This window comes from Diospyros lotus, chromosome 4 (assembly GCF_014633365.1).
Source record: "Diospyros lotus cultivar Yz01 chromosome 4, ASM1463336v1, whole genome shotgun sequence".
Taxonomy (NCBI): domain Eukaryota; kingdom Viridiplantae; phylum Streptophyta; class Magnoliopsida; order Ericales; family Ebenaceae; genus Diospyros; species Diospyros lotus.
Genome location: NC_068341.1, coordinates 33,514,007 through 33,533,246, shown reverse-complemented (window position 1 = coordinate 33,533,246; position 19,240 = coordinate 33,514,007). Strand labels below are relative to the sequence as shown.

The following is a 19,240-nucleotide window of genomic DNA, read 5'->3' as shown; positions in this document are numbered from 1 at the left end:
AATGCCTATTGGGAATGCTGTGCTTATTATAGAACGTCTCGTTTGTAGCTCTTTACCATGGGTCACACATATCAAGAATAGTCTGTAACGACCCATTAGAGGGCCCAGTATTTATTCAAGAATGATTTAATTAATTGTTGAAGTATTTGATTAAGCGATTTTGTCAATTAATTATTTAATGTGGCAATTTAGAGATTTTGAAGGAAAAGAATAGCATTTATTTCTTTATAATTTTGGAGTTAAAGAATTTTTCAAGGTGGCAAACTAGTGATTTTTAATTGAGATAATAGCATTTAAATGGCATTTATTTTGTGGATTAAATGCAGGGGCATGAAGGTAATTTTGAAGTTTTATTATTATTTGAGAGTTTTAATAATAATTTTTGTATTATTATTAATTAAGTGGGACTATGTATTTAAAGAAGAATGAGAATCCATGTATGAGATGGAATTGGATTAAGAGTCTCCTAATCCCAATAGGAAAAGGTTTTGAGAGTCTCCAAGTTCAATTGGGAGAGGGATTCCAAGTTATAAAAGGAAAGAGATCTAGGACTTTATGTCTATATATAGAGCCCATTAGCTTAGCTTTTCTTCACGCCGTGTGAAGAACATAAAGGCCAAGAGATAGCAGAGGCTTGCTAGAGTCTTCAGGATCGCTCTAGGGTTCGATCAAAGAGTTCTATCAGGCAAGTATTCTTCATGTAATCCCTTCCATTATAGGTTCATATCAGTTCTTCAGATTATTCCAATTCTTCATTGAGTTCTCAGATTTTATATCAGTAAGCAGAGATGTATACATATATATATGCTTATAACAGTGAAGTTATGAGTAAGTTTTATTAATCCTTATCCATTTTGGATTGCAAGTTCTATTAATCCTTATCCATTTTGGATTGCAAGTTCTATTAATTGCAAGTTCCATTAATCCTCGTCCATTTTGGATTGCAAGTTCCATTAATCCTTATCCATTTTGGATTGCAAGTTCTATTAATCCTTATCCATTTTGGATTGCAAGTTCCATTAATCCTTATCCATTTTGGATTGCAAGTTCTTATCCATCTTGGATTGCAAGTTCTATTACTCTAAGTTCTAATATTCGGATGCCTTGTATCGTATCCGGATGTATCTAAAGTTCTTCAAGTATGATATCCGGATGGTTTGTTTATACATTCGGAAAGGTCAAGATAATATCCGGATGTCTCGCCTGATATCTGGATGCCTCCCTCAAAAGTTGAATTTTTCATTCGAATAGTCCCCAGTTATATCCGAACGCATTAGTGAGATATCCGAATGTCCTAGTTCATATCCGAATACATCCCAGCATATCCGAATAGCTTCTGCTTTGAATGTCAGTATATCCAGATGAGCCTTCTTCATATCCGGATGTCTTTCATCATATCCGAATATCCTTCCTGATATCCGGATGACTTTTCTAGAAATCCAATTTTAGCTTCCAGTGATATTTTAATCCAAGTTTTAATCAAAGTAATGTATTTAATACCTCCAAATATTGAATTTAAAGGTTAGAATCTATCAAGTTAATCATGCCCATACCATAAATCATAATTCATAGAATCTTTGTATTCCAATATATAGATGAAGATCATATCATGTTCAACATTATTTTATTATAAGATGATCAGCATTATTTTGTGAGATTATGTGCATACATTTTGGTATGAGCATTGAGCATGACTTTATATGGAGCACTACATATCGTGTGCTAGCATTTATGTGAGCATTGCATTGCATTATGCGCACCAGGCAGCTTGTCTGCGGGGATCCCATCAGTTTCAGTTTCAGCTCAGTTTATGAGTTGCTCGTCTGGTGGCAACCAAGGGGCTAGGGGCTTTGCCCACAGTATGTGCTTACAGTTTTTATGTATGCAGGTTTCAGATCAGACAGGTATGTATTATCAGATTATGTGGGCCTATGAGCCAAAGTTGCATACCTGCATTTAGTTTACAGTTTATGTGCATTACATTTTTATGAATGCAATCAGACAGTGATTATACAGTACAAGTTCAGTGAGTTATTTATCAGTATCGACATTCTTCGATTCAGCTTCAGTATTCTTTCCAGCTTATTACTTACTGAGCTTTTGTAGCTCACATTGTACTCTTCACCCCTCCAGGTTCTAGCAGGGAAGTATCAGATGTGGGGCCTAGCAGCAGTGGTTTATAGTGTGTGTACGTGGAGCCGCTCAAGATAAAAGATGTCTGAGAGTCTGTTGAGTTTTATAGTGTTTTCTCAGTTTAGATCTATTTTACATTTCAGGTGGAGGGATTGTCCCTTAGACAGAGTTTATGCTTTTCAGTTTGTATTGACTCAAAATTTTTATCCCAGTTGATTGAGATGTTCAGTCATGGCATCAGATTTCAGTTTATCAGTCAGTTTTATTTTATTTTCCCCATAGCACCTCTTCTCGGGCAGTTCTAGGAGAGAGGGTGTTACATAGTCTATATTTACTCAAATGTAAACGTATTTTTCAAAGTTATCCCTTTATTTCACAATACACTTGGTACATTATATAAAAGCCACAAAGTTTTGCTATTCTTGTTCTATTTCCTCGAACAACTGGGGATATTTTTCCCTAATCATATCCTCGAGCTCCTACCCAGCTTCTTCCTCAGTGTGATTTCTCCATTGAATCTTTACTAACGAGATGACTTTATTCCTTAGAGTTTGGTCATGCCGATCTAAGATTCGCTCGGGCGACTCTGGATAAGTTAAATCATCTCTTAGCACGATTACTTTCACACGAATTTCTTGGGTCAGATCCTGTATGTGTCTTCGAAGCTGAGACACATGGAAGACATCATGGATTTTGAAAAGGCTAATAGGGAGTTCTAAACGGTAAGCTAATGGTCCAACTCGGGGTCTCAACTTACCTTTCTTTTTTTCCTTGCGTTGCCAAATGTTGGGACGATACCTTTAGATACACATGATCTCCTACCTCGAATTCCAGATCTTGCCTCCTTTTGTCTACATAAGACTTTTGTCGACTTTGCGCAGTTCGAATTCTTTCTTGTATCTTTCGAATCTTTTCCATAGTTTGCTGAACCAACTCAGGTCCCAATATTTGTCTCTCTCCTACCTCAGTCCAATAGATAGGTGATCGACATTTTCTTCTATACAGAGCCTCATAGGGTGCCATTCTTATACTACTTTGATAACTGTTATTATAAGCGAACTCCACCAAGGACAGATGCTCTTCCCAGTTTGTAACGCCCCACTTTTCCAAATACGCAATAACCAAAAATATAATTAAGACATCACCTACGAGCATTATGGAAACCCTTATCAACGGAAGCATTGGATCGAACCTGCAAGCTTAACCAAAGCTAAATAAAGGGGTTTCCACTAGATTTCCTTTACAAGCATAAGAAATGCATATGACCTTCAATACTCCATAAAACACAACACATCATAGCAGGTACAAATGTAGGACACCCACACACACCCTTTACAACCTTGAGTATCCTAGCTGCTATTTACAATACATCACTTGGATTACATGGGTACATAATGAAATAAAAAAAACCTAGAGCTAGCCAAGCACCACCTCCTTGCCCTTACTCGCACTGGAACCTGTATCACCTGGTACATCTCATATACCTGGAACAATGAATGTTCCAGGGGTCTAAAACACCCTGAGTTAGATAATGACATCTAAGTGAGTGATACAAGAAAGAAAATAGTGCATGCAGGTGTAGTATATAGATATGTCACAAAATATTCCCAACGATAACCATGCTAGGGTGCTGCCATGAACCTCTTGGCCCCTTTACACGGGCACGAGATGGACATGCCAGAACGTAGCCATGATTGACCCACTCAGCCTTTTTACGCAAGCACGAGATGGTCTCATGTGATAGCAGATGCTGGGGTGTTGCCATGTTCGACCCTTTTACACAAGCACGAGATAACCCTATTACGCGAGCCCGCATGGTTAACCCTCTTACATGAGTCCCCATAGTAGTTCACATATGACAAACCACCAATAAGCCATAATCATCAAACAACATGATGTAAGACAAAGCAGAAGGAATATGCATAAACTAAGGGAAAAAATGATATGCATGCCACGACCCAGTCCTATTACACGGACACGATTTCCCACGATGACCTATCAACAAACCATAACCACAAACTCCATGATGTGTTCAAAGATAGGAAAGATATGCTTGAAACAAAGGAAACATAAGACGTAAGCTAGAACCCATCCACAAATGAAACCAAGGATGATCAAGAGAAAGCAAGAAGCATGCATGAACCACTCAAAAATGAAACCAAGAATGATCAAGAGGAAGCATACATAAGAACCACTCACCTTGACTATTTACCCAAGAAAGCACTGTTTACAACAAGCGGGAACAGTTTTCTCGTGGTTTTCTGACTAATTGGTACGAACTTCAAGAAAGGCCCTGAAAATTCCCTCAAGGCTTATTCTCTCTCAACTTTCTCCCTTCTTTTCGACAGCGTTTGCTCTCTCAAACTCCCTTCCTTTTCCTCCTTGCTTGGTGCCCAAAATGAATAACCCCAAAGCCCTTATTTATAGGAAACTTAGGCGAACCAAATCGCGTCACGTGTCGCGTCATCATTCCATCCATGTGCACCCAACCAAAGTGTGCCACGTGTCCCTGATATTTTGAACCTTCACATGTTTAATTAGATTTTCCAATATTCCCATCATTACAACCCACATGGTTGAATTCATTTTTCTACATTTCCCATCATTACACCTTTAATTAACGACTACATCCCACATGGTTAATTGCATTTTTCACATTTCTCATCATTACACTTTAAATCCTATCTCCAAGTGGCCAATGAATGCTTGCCACATGTCCTTAGAGATAATGTTTAAAGACTTTTGGAAACTTAGAAGCTAAGTAAGCTTTTCCTTGGCCAATCACGCAATGCCACCTCAGAGGGTCATTATGAGCCATTATGTGACCTTATCTTATATTCCAAGTGACCCAATGGTTGCTTGCCACGTATTCATGGAGATTTGTGTGTTCACATGGAGATTTGAGTATTCACACTATGCTCATCATTACACCCCTAATTATAAGATTTCAACCAATCCAATTGTGACACCTAGGGGGGACACTTGGCCATTCATGATTTGCCCATGGATGATATTTTGGGGTGATATTTCCAAAGTTTCAAGAAACGATGCTTTGGCCCAAACTTTTTATGTAACTACACTTAGACCCTTGCAACTTGGTCCCCGGGCCATTTTTAATTGCACTTTTTGGTCCCTGAAAAAATGGATAAATTACACTTAGCACCCCAAGATTTTAGGTAAATTACACTTTTACCCGAACTTCAGTATTTACGATTTTGCCACTGGTTCAAAAACTGAATTTTTCCCTTAAGACTTATATAATCCCTTGAAAGAACCTATTTCTGCAAGTATTAGAACCTAATAACCTAAGGTATTACATCATATTTGAGTTTAAAAATCTGGGATGTTACACAGTTACCCTCAAAATCCAAGGCACATGACCTTAGCATGTCTTCTAGTGTTTGAATGGTCCTTTCAGACTGTCCATTCGTCTGCGGGTGATAAGCCATGCTAAGATTCAGTTGGGTCCCCATGCACTCTTGTAGGCTTCCCCAAAATCTTGAGGTAAACCTTGGATCTCGATCGGAGACTATGCTTATCGGTGTGTCATGAAGTCTGATTATCTCTCTAATATATTGCTCCGCAAACTTCCGTACTACCCTATCCATTCGCATAGGCAAGAAGTGTCTTGACTTCGTTAGCCTATCTACCATGACCCAAATTGCATCGTTACCTTTCTAACCCCTGGGAAACCCTATCACAAAATCCATCGTCACATGCTCCCATTTCCATTCCGGGATATCTAATGGTCTCATAAGCCCAGCTGGTCTCTGGTGCTCGATCTTTATCCTCTGGCATGTATCATATTGAGCTACTTTTCTTGCCACACTTGTTTTCATTCTCGGTCACCGATAGACTTCTTGGAGATCTCTATACATCTTCGTGGCACCTGGGTGTACCGTATAACGAGTTCTGTGGGCTTCATTTAAAATTCTTTGCCTCAAGTCTTTTAAGCTTGGCACGTAAATCCTTCCCCGAAATCTCAGTATGCCATCATGCATTTCAAAGTCAGATCTCTTAGACTGGCCATGCTCGTCTGCCCATAAATGCATTTTCTTATCATCCCCATATGCCTCTCGTATTTCATTCACCAAATCCAACTAAACTACCTTGCCAGTGATAAGGACGGATGATTCCTTCGGCACCACACTCACCGTTAGATGGCTAAAAGCCTCTAACATTTGCCACTCACGGGCCATCATCCCGGCCATTAAAATAGGCACATTCCTACTTGGTGCGTCAACTACCACATTGGCACGCCCCAGGTGATACTGTATGCATGGTGCAGTCGTAATCCTTAAGAAACTCCATCCACCGTCGCTGTCGAAGGTTCAACTCCTTTTGTGAGAACACATACTTCAGGCTCTTGTGGTCCGTGAACACCTCAAAGGTTTCACCATACAGGTAATGTCTCCATAGTTTTAGAGCACACATTACGGCTGCTAATTCCTGATCATGCGTCAGGTAGTTTAGCTCGTGCCTCTTTAATTGTCTCAATCCATACGTGATCACTCATCTGTGTTGCATTAACACGCAACCTAGACCTATCTTAGAGGCATCTGTATACACAACGAATCCTCCAGGCACACCTGGCATTGCTAAAGCAGGTGCTGTGGTTAGGCGATTTTTGAGCTCGTGAAAACTGTCCTCGCACTTGGTAGTCCATTCAAACTTAACATCTTTCCGAATAAGCCTCGTTATAGGTGCAACTAATTTCGAAAATCCCTCTACGAATCTTTGATAGTAGCCAACCAATCCCAAAAAGCTTCATACCTCCGTCACACTCGTTAGCTGCTTCCATCCTTGAATAGCCTTAACTTTTGCCGGATCTATCGAGATTCCTTCAGTAGAGATCACGTGTCCAAGAAATGCGACTTGGGGTAGCCAGAACTCGCATTTTGAGAACTTGGCGTACAACTGATGTTTCCTGAGAGTTCCTAGCACCGTCCTTAAGTGCTCCTCATGGTCGCTCTTATTCGAGGAATAGATCAATATATCATCGATAAATACAATCACAAACTGATCCAAATAGGGTTTGAACACCCTTTTCATGAGGTCCATAAATGCCGCTGGAGCATTCGTTAACCCGAATAGCATCACAAAATACTCAAAATGGCCATACCTTGACTGAAAAGTCATTTTCAGACTATCATCAGGCTTAATCCTCAATTGGTAATATCCAGACCTTAAGTCAATTTTTGAAAATATCTTTGCTCCTTGCAGTTGATCGAACAGCTCATCAATCCTCGGGAGTGGATACCTATTCTTTACCATGGCTTTATTCAGCTGACGATAGTCAATGCACATTCTCAAACTTCTGTCCTTCTTTTTTACAAATAGTATCGGCGCGCCCCACGGTGATATGCTGGGCCTAATGAATCCCTTATTTGTCAGTTCCTGAAGTTGACTCTTTAATTCCTTCATTTCTGCTGGAGTCATTCGATATGGAGGAATTGATATCGGTTTGGTTCTTGGCATTAGCTCAACTGAGAATTTGATCTCTCGAGGTGGCGGTAGTCCTAGTAGCTCTTCTGGAAACACATCCTCATTCTCTTGTACTATCCACACCTCCTTGAGTTCTGGTACTTCTTTCTTTTCCAACCGAGCATAAGCTATACATCCATAGGCTCCTTGGATTATCAACCTTTATGCTTTCTCGACCGAAATCATTTTCCCATTCTTGGGGTCACCTTGACCTTGAAATTTGACCCATTTACCTTTGGTTTTCTTTATGGTCATTATTTTTCTTTGACAATTTATGCTAGCATGGTGTCTAGACAAGAAGTCCATTCCTAAGATTACGTCGAAGTCATACACTTCCAGCAAAATTAGATCAACTTGAAACCGGGCATCACTTAAACTAATTTCACATCCTTCTAACACTTTTGAAGACCTTACACTTTTACCCATGGGCGTTGAAATTACTTTCTAAAACTCCATAGGTTTAGTTTCTACCCCTAAACTTTCAGCCAAAGCATATGACATAAATGAATGCGTTGACCCAGGGTCTATCAATGCATGCACAAGGGAATCCAATATAAAGAGTGTACCTTGTATGACTGCTGGATCTTCCCCCACATCTTCCTTGGTGAGGTTGTAGACGCGTCCCTGACGAGTCCCACGAGCCTCCCCTACTTTTTCAACTGGTCCTTCTGCTTGTCCAAGTTTTGGCTTCTTTGGGCAGTTCCTGGAATAGTGCCCTGGTTGATCACACTGGAAACACACCACCTTCGTTAAGTCTTTCACTGGGGGTGTTTCTTTTCTCTTGTGACAGTCTCTACTTATGTGTCCTCGTTCTCCGCATGAGTAACAGCTAGATGTCCTTGCTAAACATTTCTTTCCCAGATGGTTCTTCTTGCATTTAGGGCATTGCCTGTTGTTTTGGGAGCTTTTATTTCCTGATTTATGTTCTGAGTTTCCTTTCATTTCACCAGACCTAATGAGCTTCACTTGGAGAAGATTCCTTTATGTTATCAAAGCTTTACTCAAGGCCTCTTCATAGGAGTCGGTCGACCAAGTGCTCAAGGCCTGCAGCAACTCTACTCGAAGCCCTGACATAAACTTCTGTGCCTTTTTCCATTCATCGGCATCATACATTGGCATGTATTTGATGAGCTGATTGAATCGAGTGTCATATTGAGCCACTGACATTTCCCCGATCTACTTTAGGTTTGTAAACTCCCAGTTCTTTTCTTGCCTCCAGCTAAGAGCAAAATATTTATCATTGAAGGCCTTCTTGAATGCCTCCTAGACTAATACTAGAGCCTCATCGAATTCTGATCCTTATCTCGAGTGGGATCGTTGTAAAGCTCGTTCTACTGTCTGCCACCATCTTTCAGCTTCTTCCTCCAACGTTAAAGTGGCACAATTCAATTTGTCCTCGTCATTGTAATGTAAATGTCTAAGTAACTTCTCTGTTTGCTCCAACCAGTATTCGGCCATGCTGGGGTCATCATGGGGTTTTCCCTTGAACGTTGGTGGTTTCTGTCGCCAGTACTATTCCAGCACATTATCAATGTGCCTGGGCGGTTCTCCCTTAGTTGTGTGGGTTATGAGATTCTCTAGGATCTTCTCAATTCGATCCAATCATCCTTCGAGGATTGTTGATTCTGTCTCTTGTTCCTCAAATCAGATGTTACTACTATCGGCGCGACTGTAGCAACGATTCTCATTGTTTCTTACATCCTCGATTTTTCGATTGGGGTTGACAGGAGTCATATTCCGCTGTTGTCTTGTAGTTACCATCTAAAAGACAAGACAAAATTTCACTCCATGAGAATTTCTTAGAAACGGAATTTCATTTCAACATACGATACATATACATCGTTTAGGAAAAGCACACATCACACATCTGACACACTAATAAGCGAAATAAAATTATCCATGATTCTTCCTATGGGCTGGTTGACTTCCAAACCCAAGCATCGCCGTTCGCTATGTTGTCTTCAGATTTGATTGTAGGTCCCTCGAGGTCGTCGTGCACAATTACTTCTTCTTCTTCGTTGTCCAAGTCAAGGTAGCCAGCGCCCATCATATTGGCTTCGACTGCCTCGATGTCATCCCAATCCTCATCTGAGTCCAACATCTCGTTTCCTTCTACTTCAATACCCTCATACATGTTGGAAACGTGGTCGCGAAACTGTTGGCAATAAAAGTATAAGGATGCGTAATTTCCTTGAAGGTGAAGTCCTTCAGCTAGGTCTCTCCAAACCCTTTCCATGTGATCTATCAAAAATTCCACCTGGGCGAGCATCAGGGTTGGCCGTACGAAACTGCTCGGTAACACATCTCTTAGTATACCTTCGAGAAGATCAAGGCAACTGAACACATCTACCATTATTGGTTCATTGTCCACCCATCGGCTAGTCCAGTGTGTCACCCAGAACTGCTCAAGGTAGTCTCCTTCCATTCTGACATTGAAAAATTGATTAGATTTCCATTATTCACCCGGAATAGTAGACACATAGTGTCTGTACATGAATAGTACACCAGGTAAGCTCTCAGGAAAGAGAGGTGGGTCACAAACGGATGCACTTAAGTACCAAGTCTTTCCTTAGCCAGAACTTTCCTAGACATGTACTTTCACAATAGCACACTTAAGTCCATAATCCCTAGATAAGGATTTCTTAATCTAAGTTTTTCTAAACCTTGGTTTCATAGATCCCAAAATGATCTATCCTAAATCTCCAAATAAAACTTTGGCTCTGATACCAATTGTAACACCCCACCTTTATGGGCATTAATATATGCTAGGATTTTTTTTTACATAAATTGACAATAAATCCTCAACATAACTTTTATTTAATAACACTCTCAAACATAGTAAAGGAATGATACAATTTAATCATAAGTGAAAGCAATATCAGAACCTGCATGAAACCTTGAAAACATAACCTGGGTTCATCAACATCATTTACCCAACACATTTATTTAAAATCTAAATAATATAGTTGAATGAAACATATGGTCTAGCCCCATATGGGACCTACAAAATTTTTGTCGCGATCAAGCCTCGATCACCTCCTTACCCTTCCAGTCGCTTGCCTCGCTTGGAATGTGGAATATTTCAGGGACATAGTCCAATATTAAAAGATGAAATCTTCTAAATGAGGGTTAGACAAGTATGAATGAATGAGTGATGCATGGATATTTATAAGTAGATACCCTTAGTGTAACTTCCCTGGCCTACCAGTCCAGCACGAAACTCTAGGCAAAATCCCGAACCTCTGTAGGATAACCCTAATGTTGTTCTATCAGTTGCCCTCGAGGAATTACGGCTACACTCTTAGGGTGACATCCCAACCCCATGCACGAGTTTCAATATGATGATAATATCATGCCGTACGAGTATCACAACTTTCCATGAAATAGTATATGAACAAATATGGCGAAATTGATCATAATATATGTAATTATCATGCATAGAAAGGTAATCATATCAAATATGGATTATGGGGGTAAAACCACTCACCTTTCACAATTATCGCGATACCTGGAAAAACGTGCAAATTGCCTCGATTTGCGTGCCAACTTTGAAATTTGCACCAAATGTTTTACCTCAAGTCCAAAAACACTCTAGGCAAGATATTTATTCAAATAATCAATAAACACTATTTTCGTCTTTTTTCTTGCATTTTTCTCTATTTTTCTTCAATTTTTCCTTACTAATATTCCAAAATAAATACCTACGTAACTTATTTTGCAAATATTTTTTCATGAAAAATCATAAAATAATTTTCCAAGATTTTTAAAAAAAATTACAAAAATTTCCAAGCCCGCACGCGTTTGGGCACGTGGTAGGGCGTGTGAGACTAACGCACAGAGCCCACGCGCCGATCGTCTTCTCCGGCCATGACTTGTCGGAAAATTGGATGTTTACACCACCAGAAAGCCTATGCCAAGTCAATCATGAGGGTACCTGAATTAGCTCGAAAGGAGGCTTGAAAGCCGGTCAACTAGAAGCTCGAAGTCTCGGCCGAACCGTCCGCCTTGCTTCTCCGATGAGCTTCAAAACATACTCGATTCGACTCCTTTACTCACCAAACTCTCCAGAATACTTCTACTACTCTCAAGGATCAAAAGCCCTCTATCCTTGCCCTTTGATTTGACCTAAAAAGCCTTCGATTTCAAGCTCAAAGTTTTAAAATTTCTGGCTAGAACATGCTCTATTTATAGGCGATGTTGAAGCCCGATTTGCCTTTAGCCGCTTTGCCCATTGCCTTTGGAGTCTCCCCTTCCCCTGGATGGACATGGAAGCACCCTCCCCTGATTGAAAAAAATGAGTTGCAAGTTGCCATTTTTGGCCAACTTTCTTGGCTAAATTTTTCAAAATTCAGTCCACTCTGGTGGCCATTGTCAGCTCATCATCATCCCTTGGCCCTCCCTGACCATTTCCCATACAACCCCAGAAGCTTTCAACACCCCTCGTGGCCTGGTCGGTTTCCCATTGTTGCCATCTTTGAGTTTTTTGTATTTTGGCCCCTCAAACTTTTGGCCTTTACCTTTTTGCCCCTTTTTACTTGGCACCTAAACTTTCCAATATTGCATTTAGAACCCTCAAGTCCTAAAACATCTGTTTGACCCCGAAGATTTTGAAAAAAAATCGATTTGACCTCCCTTTATCAAATTTAGGGAACTGTACTTAAACCCGAATCTTCGTTTTGGCCCTAAACCTCTTCGTTTCTTCCTAAAACTACAAATAGGCACCTTAAAATAACCCGTCACAGTTTTGCGACGGGACTGACACCCCGTCACAGTTCTGTGACGGGGACTGACGTCCCGTCACAATCGTTCCTTTAAAATAACCCCCGCCCCCCTTTCCCTCCCACTCTTCCTCCACACCTTTGAACGGCCCCCCCTCCATTTCTCTCACTGTCTCGATTTTTCTTCTTCTTCACAGTTTCCTTGGTTCTTCTTCTTCTTCACAGTCTCTTTGTCTCCTTGGTTCTTCACAGTCTTCTTGGTTCTTCTTCTTCTTCTTCAGTTATCTTCGGTGCTCTCAAGCTAAGTATTTTATGTTTTTTATTTTGTTTTAGTTTTAATTATATTCTGTTAGTTTAATTATAATTTATTTGTGTTAGTTTAGTTGTAGTTATTTTATTTTTGTGTTAGTTTATTTCTAGTTATTATTTTTGTGTTAGTTTAGCAGTTTATTTTTATATTAATTAGTTTAGTTTTAGTTTAATTATTTATATTATTTGTAATGCTTAATTAAATAATTAAACTACAACTAATTAATTATTTAGTTATTTTGATATGTAATAATTGGACTAGGAAACTCGTGCATGTGTAAATAATGTTTATTTTTTTATTTTTAAGTTTAGATATATTTTTAATGAAAAATATTGTAATTTTAAATAAAATACGTAAAAAATTATATACTAAAAATAAACTTACTATTTAAGAAAGCATATATTTTAAGAAACTTAATATTTTCTAAAAATATTAAGTTTATATACTAAAAATATTTTCTTAATATTTTAAGTTTATATACTAAAAATATATACTAAAAATAAACTTAATAAAATATTTTAAGTTTATATACTAAAAATAAACTTAACATTTTCTTATTGTCATAAGAAAATATTTATGTGTATACATTAAAAAATTAAAAAAATTCTATTAAAAATATAAAAGAATTCTATTTAAAATATAAAAAATAATAAATAATAAATAAAATTTTAATTAAAAATTTTAAAACTAACATATGAAATAAATTAGATAATTCTATTTAAAAAATTAATGTTAAATTTGTTTTATTTTTAATGTGAATGTGGGTAATATTAATTTTATTTAATGTTATTTTTAATATTTTATTTAAAATTTAAAATAAATTCTTGTTATTTTAAATTTTTTTATTCTTATAAAAGAAAATATTAATTTTAATAAATATAAATTTTAATTTTATAAATTTAAAAATTAAAAATATATTTTTTGAAATTAAAAATATATTTTTTGAAATTAAAAATATATTAATTTCATAAAAATATATTATTGATTTAAAATATTAATATTAATTTAATATTTTTTTCAGAATTATTATTTTTTATTTAAAAAATATCTGCGATGGCTGTCCCGTCGCAGATTGATCATATTAATTTTATTATTTTTAAATAAAATTTTTTATTTAATATTATTTTTTTTATATTTAAGAATATTTGTGACGGGTACTCCCGTCGCAGATCTGTGACAGGGGTACTACCCGTCACAGATTGTTTGTTTTTATTATTTTTTTTATTTTAAGAGTGTTTGTGACGGGTAGCGCCCGTCACAAATCTGTGACGGGGCAGTACTTCCCGTCACAGATCTGTGACGGCTTGTCATATCCGTCACAGATTTGTGACGGACATTTCCTCGTCACAGATTTGTGACGGGAATCCCCGTCACAAATCTGTGACGGGCACTATTTTCCCGTCACAGATTTGTGACGGGCAGCACTTCCCCCGTCACAGATCTGTGACGGGTGGAACTGCCCCGTCACAGATCTGTGACAGGTACTACTGCCCCGTCACAGATCTGTGACGGGTGTCCCGTCACAAATCTGTGACGGAATTGCTATCCCGTCACAGATCTGCGACGGGTAGCACTCACCCCGTCACTAAAATTCTGTCACGCCCCCTTTAGTGACGGATTTTACCCCGTCACTAAACCCGTCACAGAAAAATTTAGTGACGGATTTTATGTTTTTAGTGACGGATTTTTCCGTCACTAAAACTGATTTTTTTTGTAGTGTACTGAAGGGTTGTTCTTTATGAAAAATTGAAGCCCCCTCAAGTTTTCATTGACTTCTAGGAAGTCTCCTTTAAAGATTCAGTTTTTTATAGCCTAAATGACAGTTGCATTTTTGCTGTACCGAAAATCATTCTTGATTCGATTTCTTTTGGTCTTAAAAATCCTGTCTCGATATGCTCGGTAAAGGAATTCCTTTTTCCTTAGTCATTTAAGCTTCAGAGTTCTTCATTCGATTGATTCGATAAATTTTTTGGGTTTTTCAGATACCTATTTTCTCTGAATTTTCATTTTTCCTTTAAATAACAACCCAAAGTTCTTGGGTATTACAGCAGGGGGCATACACCCTTCAAAACTACAGTTACTAGGGGGAGGGGCACAACCACATATAAGGCGCCTATTTGTAGGTTGAACAGTCAATGTGGGATGATTCTCGTTTAACATCAAATTCTGTTGTCAAGTTGACAGCTTTCTGGGTAGGGGTGTCTGATGTTAGACGAGAATCATCCCACATTGACTGTTTAGCCTACAAATAGGCACCTTATATGTGGGTGTGCCCCTCCCTTTGGTAACTGTAGTTTTTAGGGGTGCATGCTCCTACATCACACATAAAGGTTGACTCATCATTGGACTGAGATGGGAAAAAATGCTTAGCTATAGGCGGGTCCAGAGGGGTTAGGGATGCTTATGGAAGGGATATCTTGATCCTCTTCCATGAGAGAACCGAAGCAATTTGCGACCTCAATAGGAGGAAGATGGATAGGGGCAGAACAAAGAGGAATACCCAGGGGGAAGGGGGAATTCCAGAGTCATGATGGGAATTCCATGAGTCCTCTGGTTGTCTGGAGGAGTAGACTGAGAAGGAGGAGAGGGGGACCGAAGCCTTCCGAGGGCAAGTACTATCTTGACGACCAAAAACTTTACATTGAGAACAAGTCGTAAGCACCCATTGATACTCCACTTGGATACGATCAATTTTTGGTTCACCGGTAACAACATCAATGCCCTAATATAACTCAATATAAGGAGGAAAAGAATAAGAGGCATGCATCTCAATGCAGATTCTTGCAAAACCTAGCCTCTTACGTTCTTTAGTCATAGCATCTGCATGAATGGGCTTACCCAATGAGCTCAGTAGCTCCAAGAATCCCTTTGAGGACCAGTACTCCAACAGCGCATCGAAAAACTTCACCCACATAGGAATAGAGGAATGAGCGTCTTTAGCAAGAACCATACCGAGTTCACAGGATCTAAGGAATAAAGGCCTTTGAGCAAAGTGCCAAGGACCTCCTTTAAAAACATGCATCATTGATCATGAGTATTAAAATGAAAAAAAAAAAAACCTGAATTTTATTGTCTAATGTTATGTTAATGTAATTACGATAACCGATTTTAGTTATCTATCCTTAATGAGTTAATTTATTATCTTATTTTTAATAAATTACTATGGTGAAAGTCTCAAGCCATGTAGCATACAAGATGCCCACGAATTAAAATGTTCTAATTTGAAAGTCTATTGCTATTATTAGTACATTTAAAGTTGAAGAGCATAAAAAAAACGTACTTATACTGTGGTGAGATTATATAATTATGTGGATATATTGTTACAAACACACGCAAACATATATACATATATATAAAAGAAGGGAAAAGGTGAAGTTGGGAAGTGAGCTGTTCCAGTTTTTGAACAATATTTCGTCCATGATATCTATATGCGTGTGAAGCAACTTAATTAATCATTGGACAATCAGTGATTAATTAATTAATTAATGAATAGTTAGAGAACTCAGTCCATATAAATTGACAACTCAAGATGCCCATACTCTCAGTTGAAACAAAGCGTAGTGTTGTGTAATTCCAATTTGATTCTACGTTCATTAATATTGATGATGACGACGACGACGATAACGAGGTCTCTTAATTTCCAGGTGGCTGTCGCTGCCATGGCCATCTTCATGGCCTTGGTTTCCAACCTAGCCTATGCTGCTGATCCCGGCCCTCTTCAGGACTTCTGTGTTGCCATCAATGACTCTGCACCTGCCGCCGGTATTAACCCCCCCCCCCCCCCCCCCCCCCTCCCCTTCTCTCTTTACACACACACACACACACACACATATATATATATGCATATTATAGTTGCTAAAATTGGACAAATTATTGAACTGGCATGAGTACTGGTTGAGTGGTTCATTGGTTCGATTCTCCGTCATTACAGGCGGTTTAGAAATTTATATGTAAAATAGTATTATGGAAGATATGAAAAGAACTAACTAAAGATTCAGGATATTTAAATCCTTTCTTGGTTTTCTATGATTTTTCCCACAAAAGACAAATTATCCTTCCTGTTAAAGAAAAGTGATCTTTAAAAATTATCATCAGAGGACTTGTTTTAATTTGATAAAATCAAATAAACTCTTAAAATCAACCTATTTTGATTTGTTTGATCTTTCTCGAATTGGACAAATTTGGCGACCAATCTCCGGTCCAACCGACTAGTTCAATCTTATTTTAGTAACAACGATGTATAAATTTTATGTTATATGAATGGACTGTAGAACATGCATGGCATTCTCATTATTTTGTTCCATTTCACGCAGTGTTTGTGAATGGGAAGTTCTGCAAGAACCCCGAGGTTGCCGAACCCGAGGATTTCTTCCTCTCTGGGCTGCTAACTCCAAGAAACACATCGAACCCACTTGGGGCAACTGTCACTGTTGTAAACGTCGACAAGATACCAGGCCTCAACACTCAGGGCATCTCCTTAGTTCGCGTCGACTACGCTCCTGATGGCGGCCTTAACCCGCCGCACGTGCACCCTCGCGCCAGCGAGATCTTTATCGTCTTAGAAGGCACTCTTTACGTAGGCTTTGTCACATCCAATCCCGACTTTCGTCTCTTCAGCAAGATTCTACGGCCGGGAGATGCGTTTGTGTTTCCAGTGGGTCTCATTCACTTCCAAATGAACGTAGGAAAGAGCAGCGCAGTGGCTATCGCCGCTCTCACCAGCCAGAATCCTGGGGTGGTCACCATTGCAAATGAGTTGTTTGGCTCAAATCCGAAGATTTATCCGAGTGTTCTTAGTAGGGCTTTCCAATTGGATAAGGAGGTGATTGACTATCTTCAAACTCGGACTTGGTACAACCACTTGATGTAATAGAGAGGATCATGGGACACTTCTTTAAGTGTTTTGCTTGTCGCCATGGGTGTTAGGCAGACATGTTGGTCTCATTTTCTGCTGCTATTTCTTTAAATAAATGGATTTTGCTTTGTGCGATCTCCTCCTCAAAAGCTAAGATATGTTCTTTAATTAACGTACCCGTTAATAATAACAGTTGTTTAAAAACAATGGTTACAAGGAATTCTTAATTGGGAATATTACAATAATGGAAATTATGAAGAAAAAGTAGAAAAATTAAAATGAAACAACATCAATAATAAATAAGAAAATTCTACAAGAAATCTCAACTCCCATTGGTATTTGGGTGGTTCGTAGTAAAGGCAAATCTAAGGTTTTAACATACAAGACAATTGTGTTGTCTCCAATCTAAATATTTGTAACTCAATTAAAGCTAATGACAAATCATAAATCCTCCTAGCCATATAATTTATCACTTGTGTCATATTTGGTAGATGTTCAAACTAACATCCACTCACATGTTTACTATTTTCATCTTATGGATTGTGACATGTGACTCATTATCTTTTATGATTAGTATATCATATTAATCAAAAGTAGTAACCCACGTGTCAGTTTGTAATTAATTAATTATAACTGTAACACCCCGTTTTTTTCAAGCGTGGCATTAACCCAGAATTTCAAGAATATTTTTTTCAACATACACTTAACATAAATTATTATCCAATAATTCCGACCTATCTTCTCACCATATCAAACTTAATAATCAATAAGCTAAGACATGTAATATCATCACATATGTGGAAGAAAGATCGAAAACTGAAATGATACATAACAACAAATCTTTTAGTCATAATATAGAAGTCATTCCATTGTTTGACATGATATCTTCAAAATAAAATGCATAGAGATTCATCTCTCAACAATAACGTTGTCCCAAATTAATATTATTATAATTTAGTAAACATTATAAGAAATCCTTAAAAATTTATTAAACATTCACCGAATTCAACCATTCATTAATGTCCCAAATCCTTAAAAAATTATTTTAAGAAATTAAGAATATGGGAAGCGAGAGAGAGAGAGACGGGGGAGAGGATCTTTGTTGGCTTGGCTTTTCTTTACCATTATTTTATGCTTACTTTTATTGGGCGATGAAAAGTGAGTTTTTCTTTATTGATTCCATGCACCACTTTCCCTGCCACGCGTCTGATGAAGGGTTAATATTTTCAAAATCTTAATGAATTATATCTCTATTTTGGTTTTATATTTATGCTTAAAATGAATAATTATTCACATTACATATTATTTTCAGGATGAAACAAAGAAGTTGACTTCTACAATTAATTAGGGGCATAAATTGAAGACGTTAGATGACCTATTATTGCTGCTCGAATTCAAGGGCCAGTTATGGAGTTTAGATAATGTTTCAAGTGCACTTGGGTCAACTATTAAATGGAGTTCAACACAAAGAAGGCCCAAGTATTTTAAATATAAGGAAGGCCCAAGCATTTTTCACATAGAAGGCCCAAAACCAACCAAAGGCCCAATAAAATTCAATTTGTAGAAGACTTTTTTTTGTTTTATATTTTTATGAGTGATTTACCACCTAAAGTCTTTTGTATTCTTATGAGTGTTCTACCACCTAAAATCTTTTGTATTCTTATGAGTGTTCCATCACCTAAAGTCTTTTGTATTTTGTATCTTTCCACTAGTAAAAGTCTTTTGTATTTTTTTTGGTAA

General features: G+C 38.0%; 1 protein-coding gene across 1 annotated transcript; it reads left to right on the top strand.

The window, feature by feature from the left end:
- The first annotated feature begins 16,206 nt into the window (after positions 1-16,206).
- Positions 16,207-17,654, top strand: LOC127800140 (germin-like protein subfamily 1 member 16). The gene is made up of 2 exons (XM_052334588.1): positions 16,207-16,407; positions 16,959-17,654. The coding sequence occupies exons 1-2, from the start codon at positions 16,248-16,250 to the stop codon at positions 17,513-17,515; spliced, it is 717 nt and encodes a 238-aa protein (XP_052190548.1). The 5' UTR covers positions 16,207-16,247; the 3' UTR covers positions 17,516-17,654.
- Positions 17,655-19,240: the final 1,586 nt, after the last annotated feature.

What these genes read in the sequence shown, in the direction of transcription:
- LOC127800140 (XM_052334588.1), top strand. Translation starts at nt 16,248, where the DNA reads ATGATGACGACGACGACGATAACGAGGTCTCTTAATTTCCAGGTGGCT. An exon ending in TGACTCTGCACCTGCCGCCG is followed by an intron (nt 16,408 to 16,958) that starts GTATTAACCCCC and finishes CATTTCACGCAG; the next exon opens with TGTTTGTGAATGGGAAGTTC.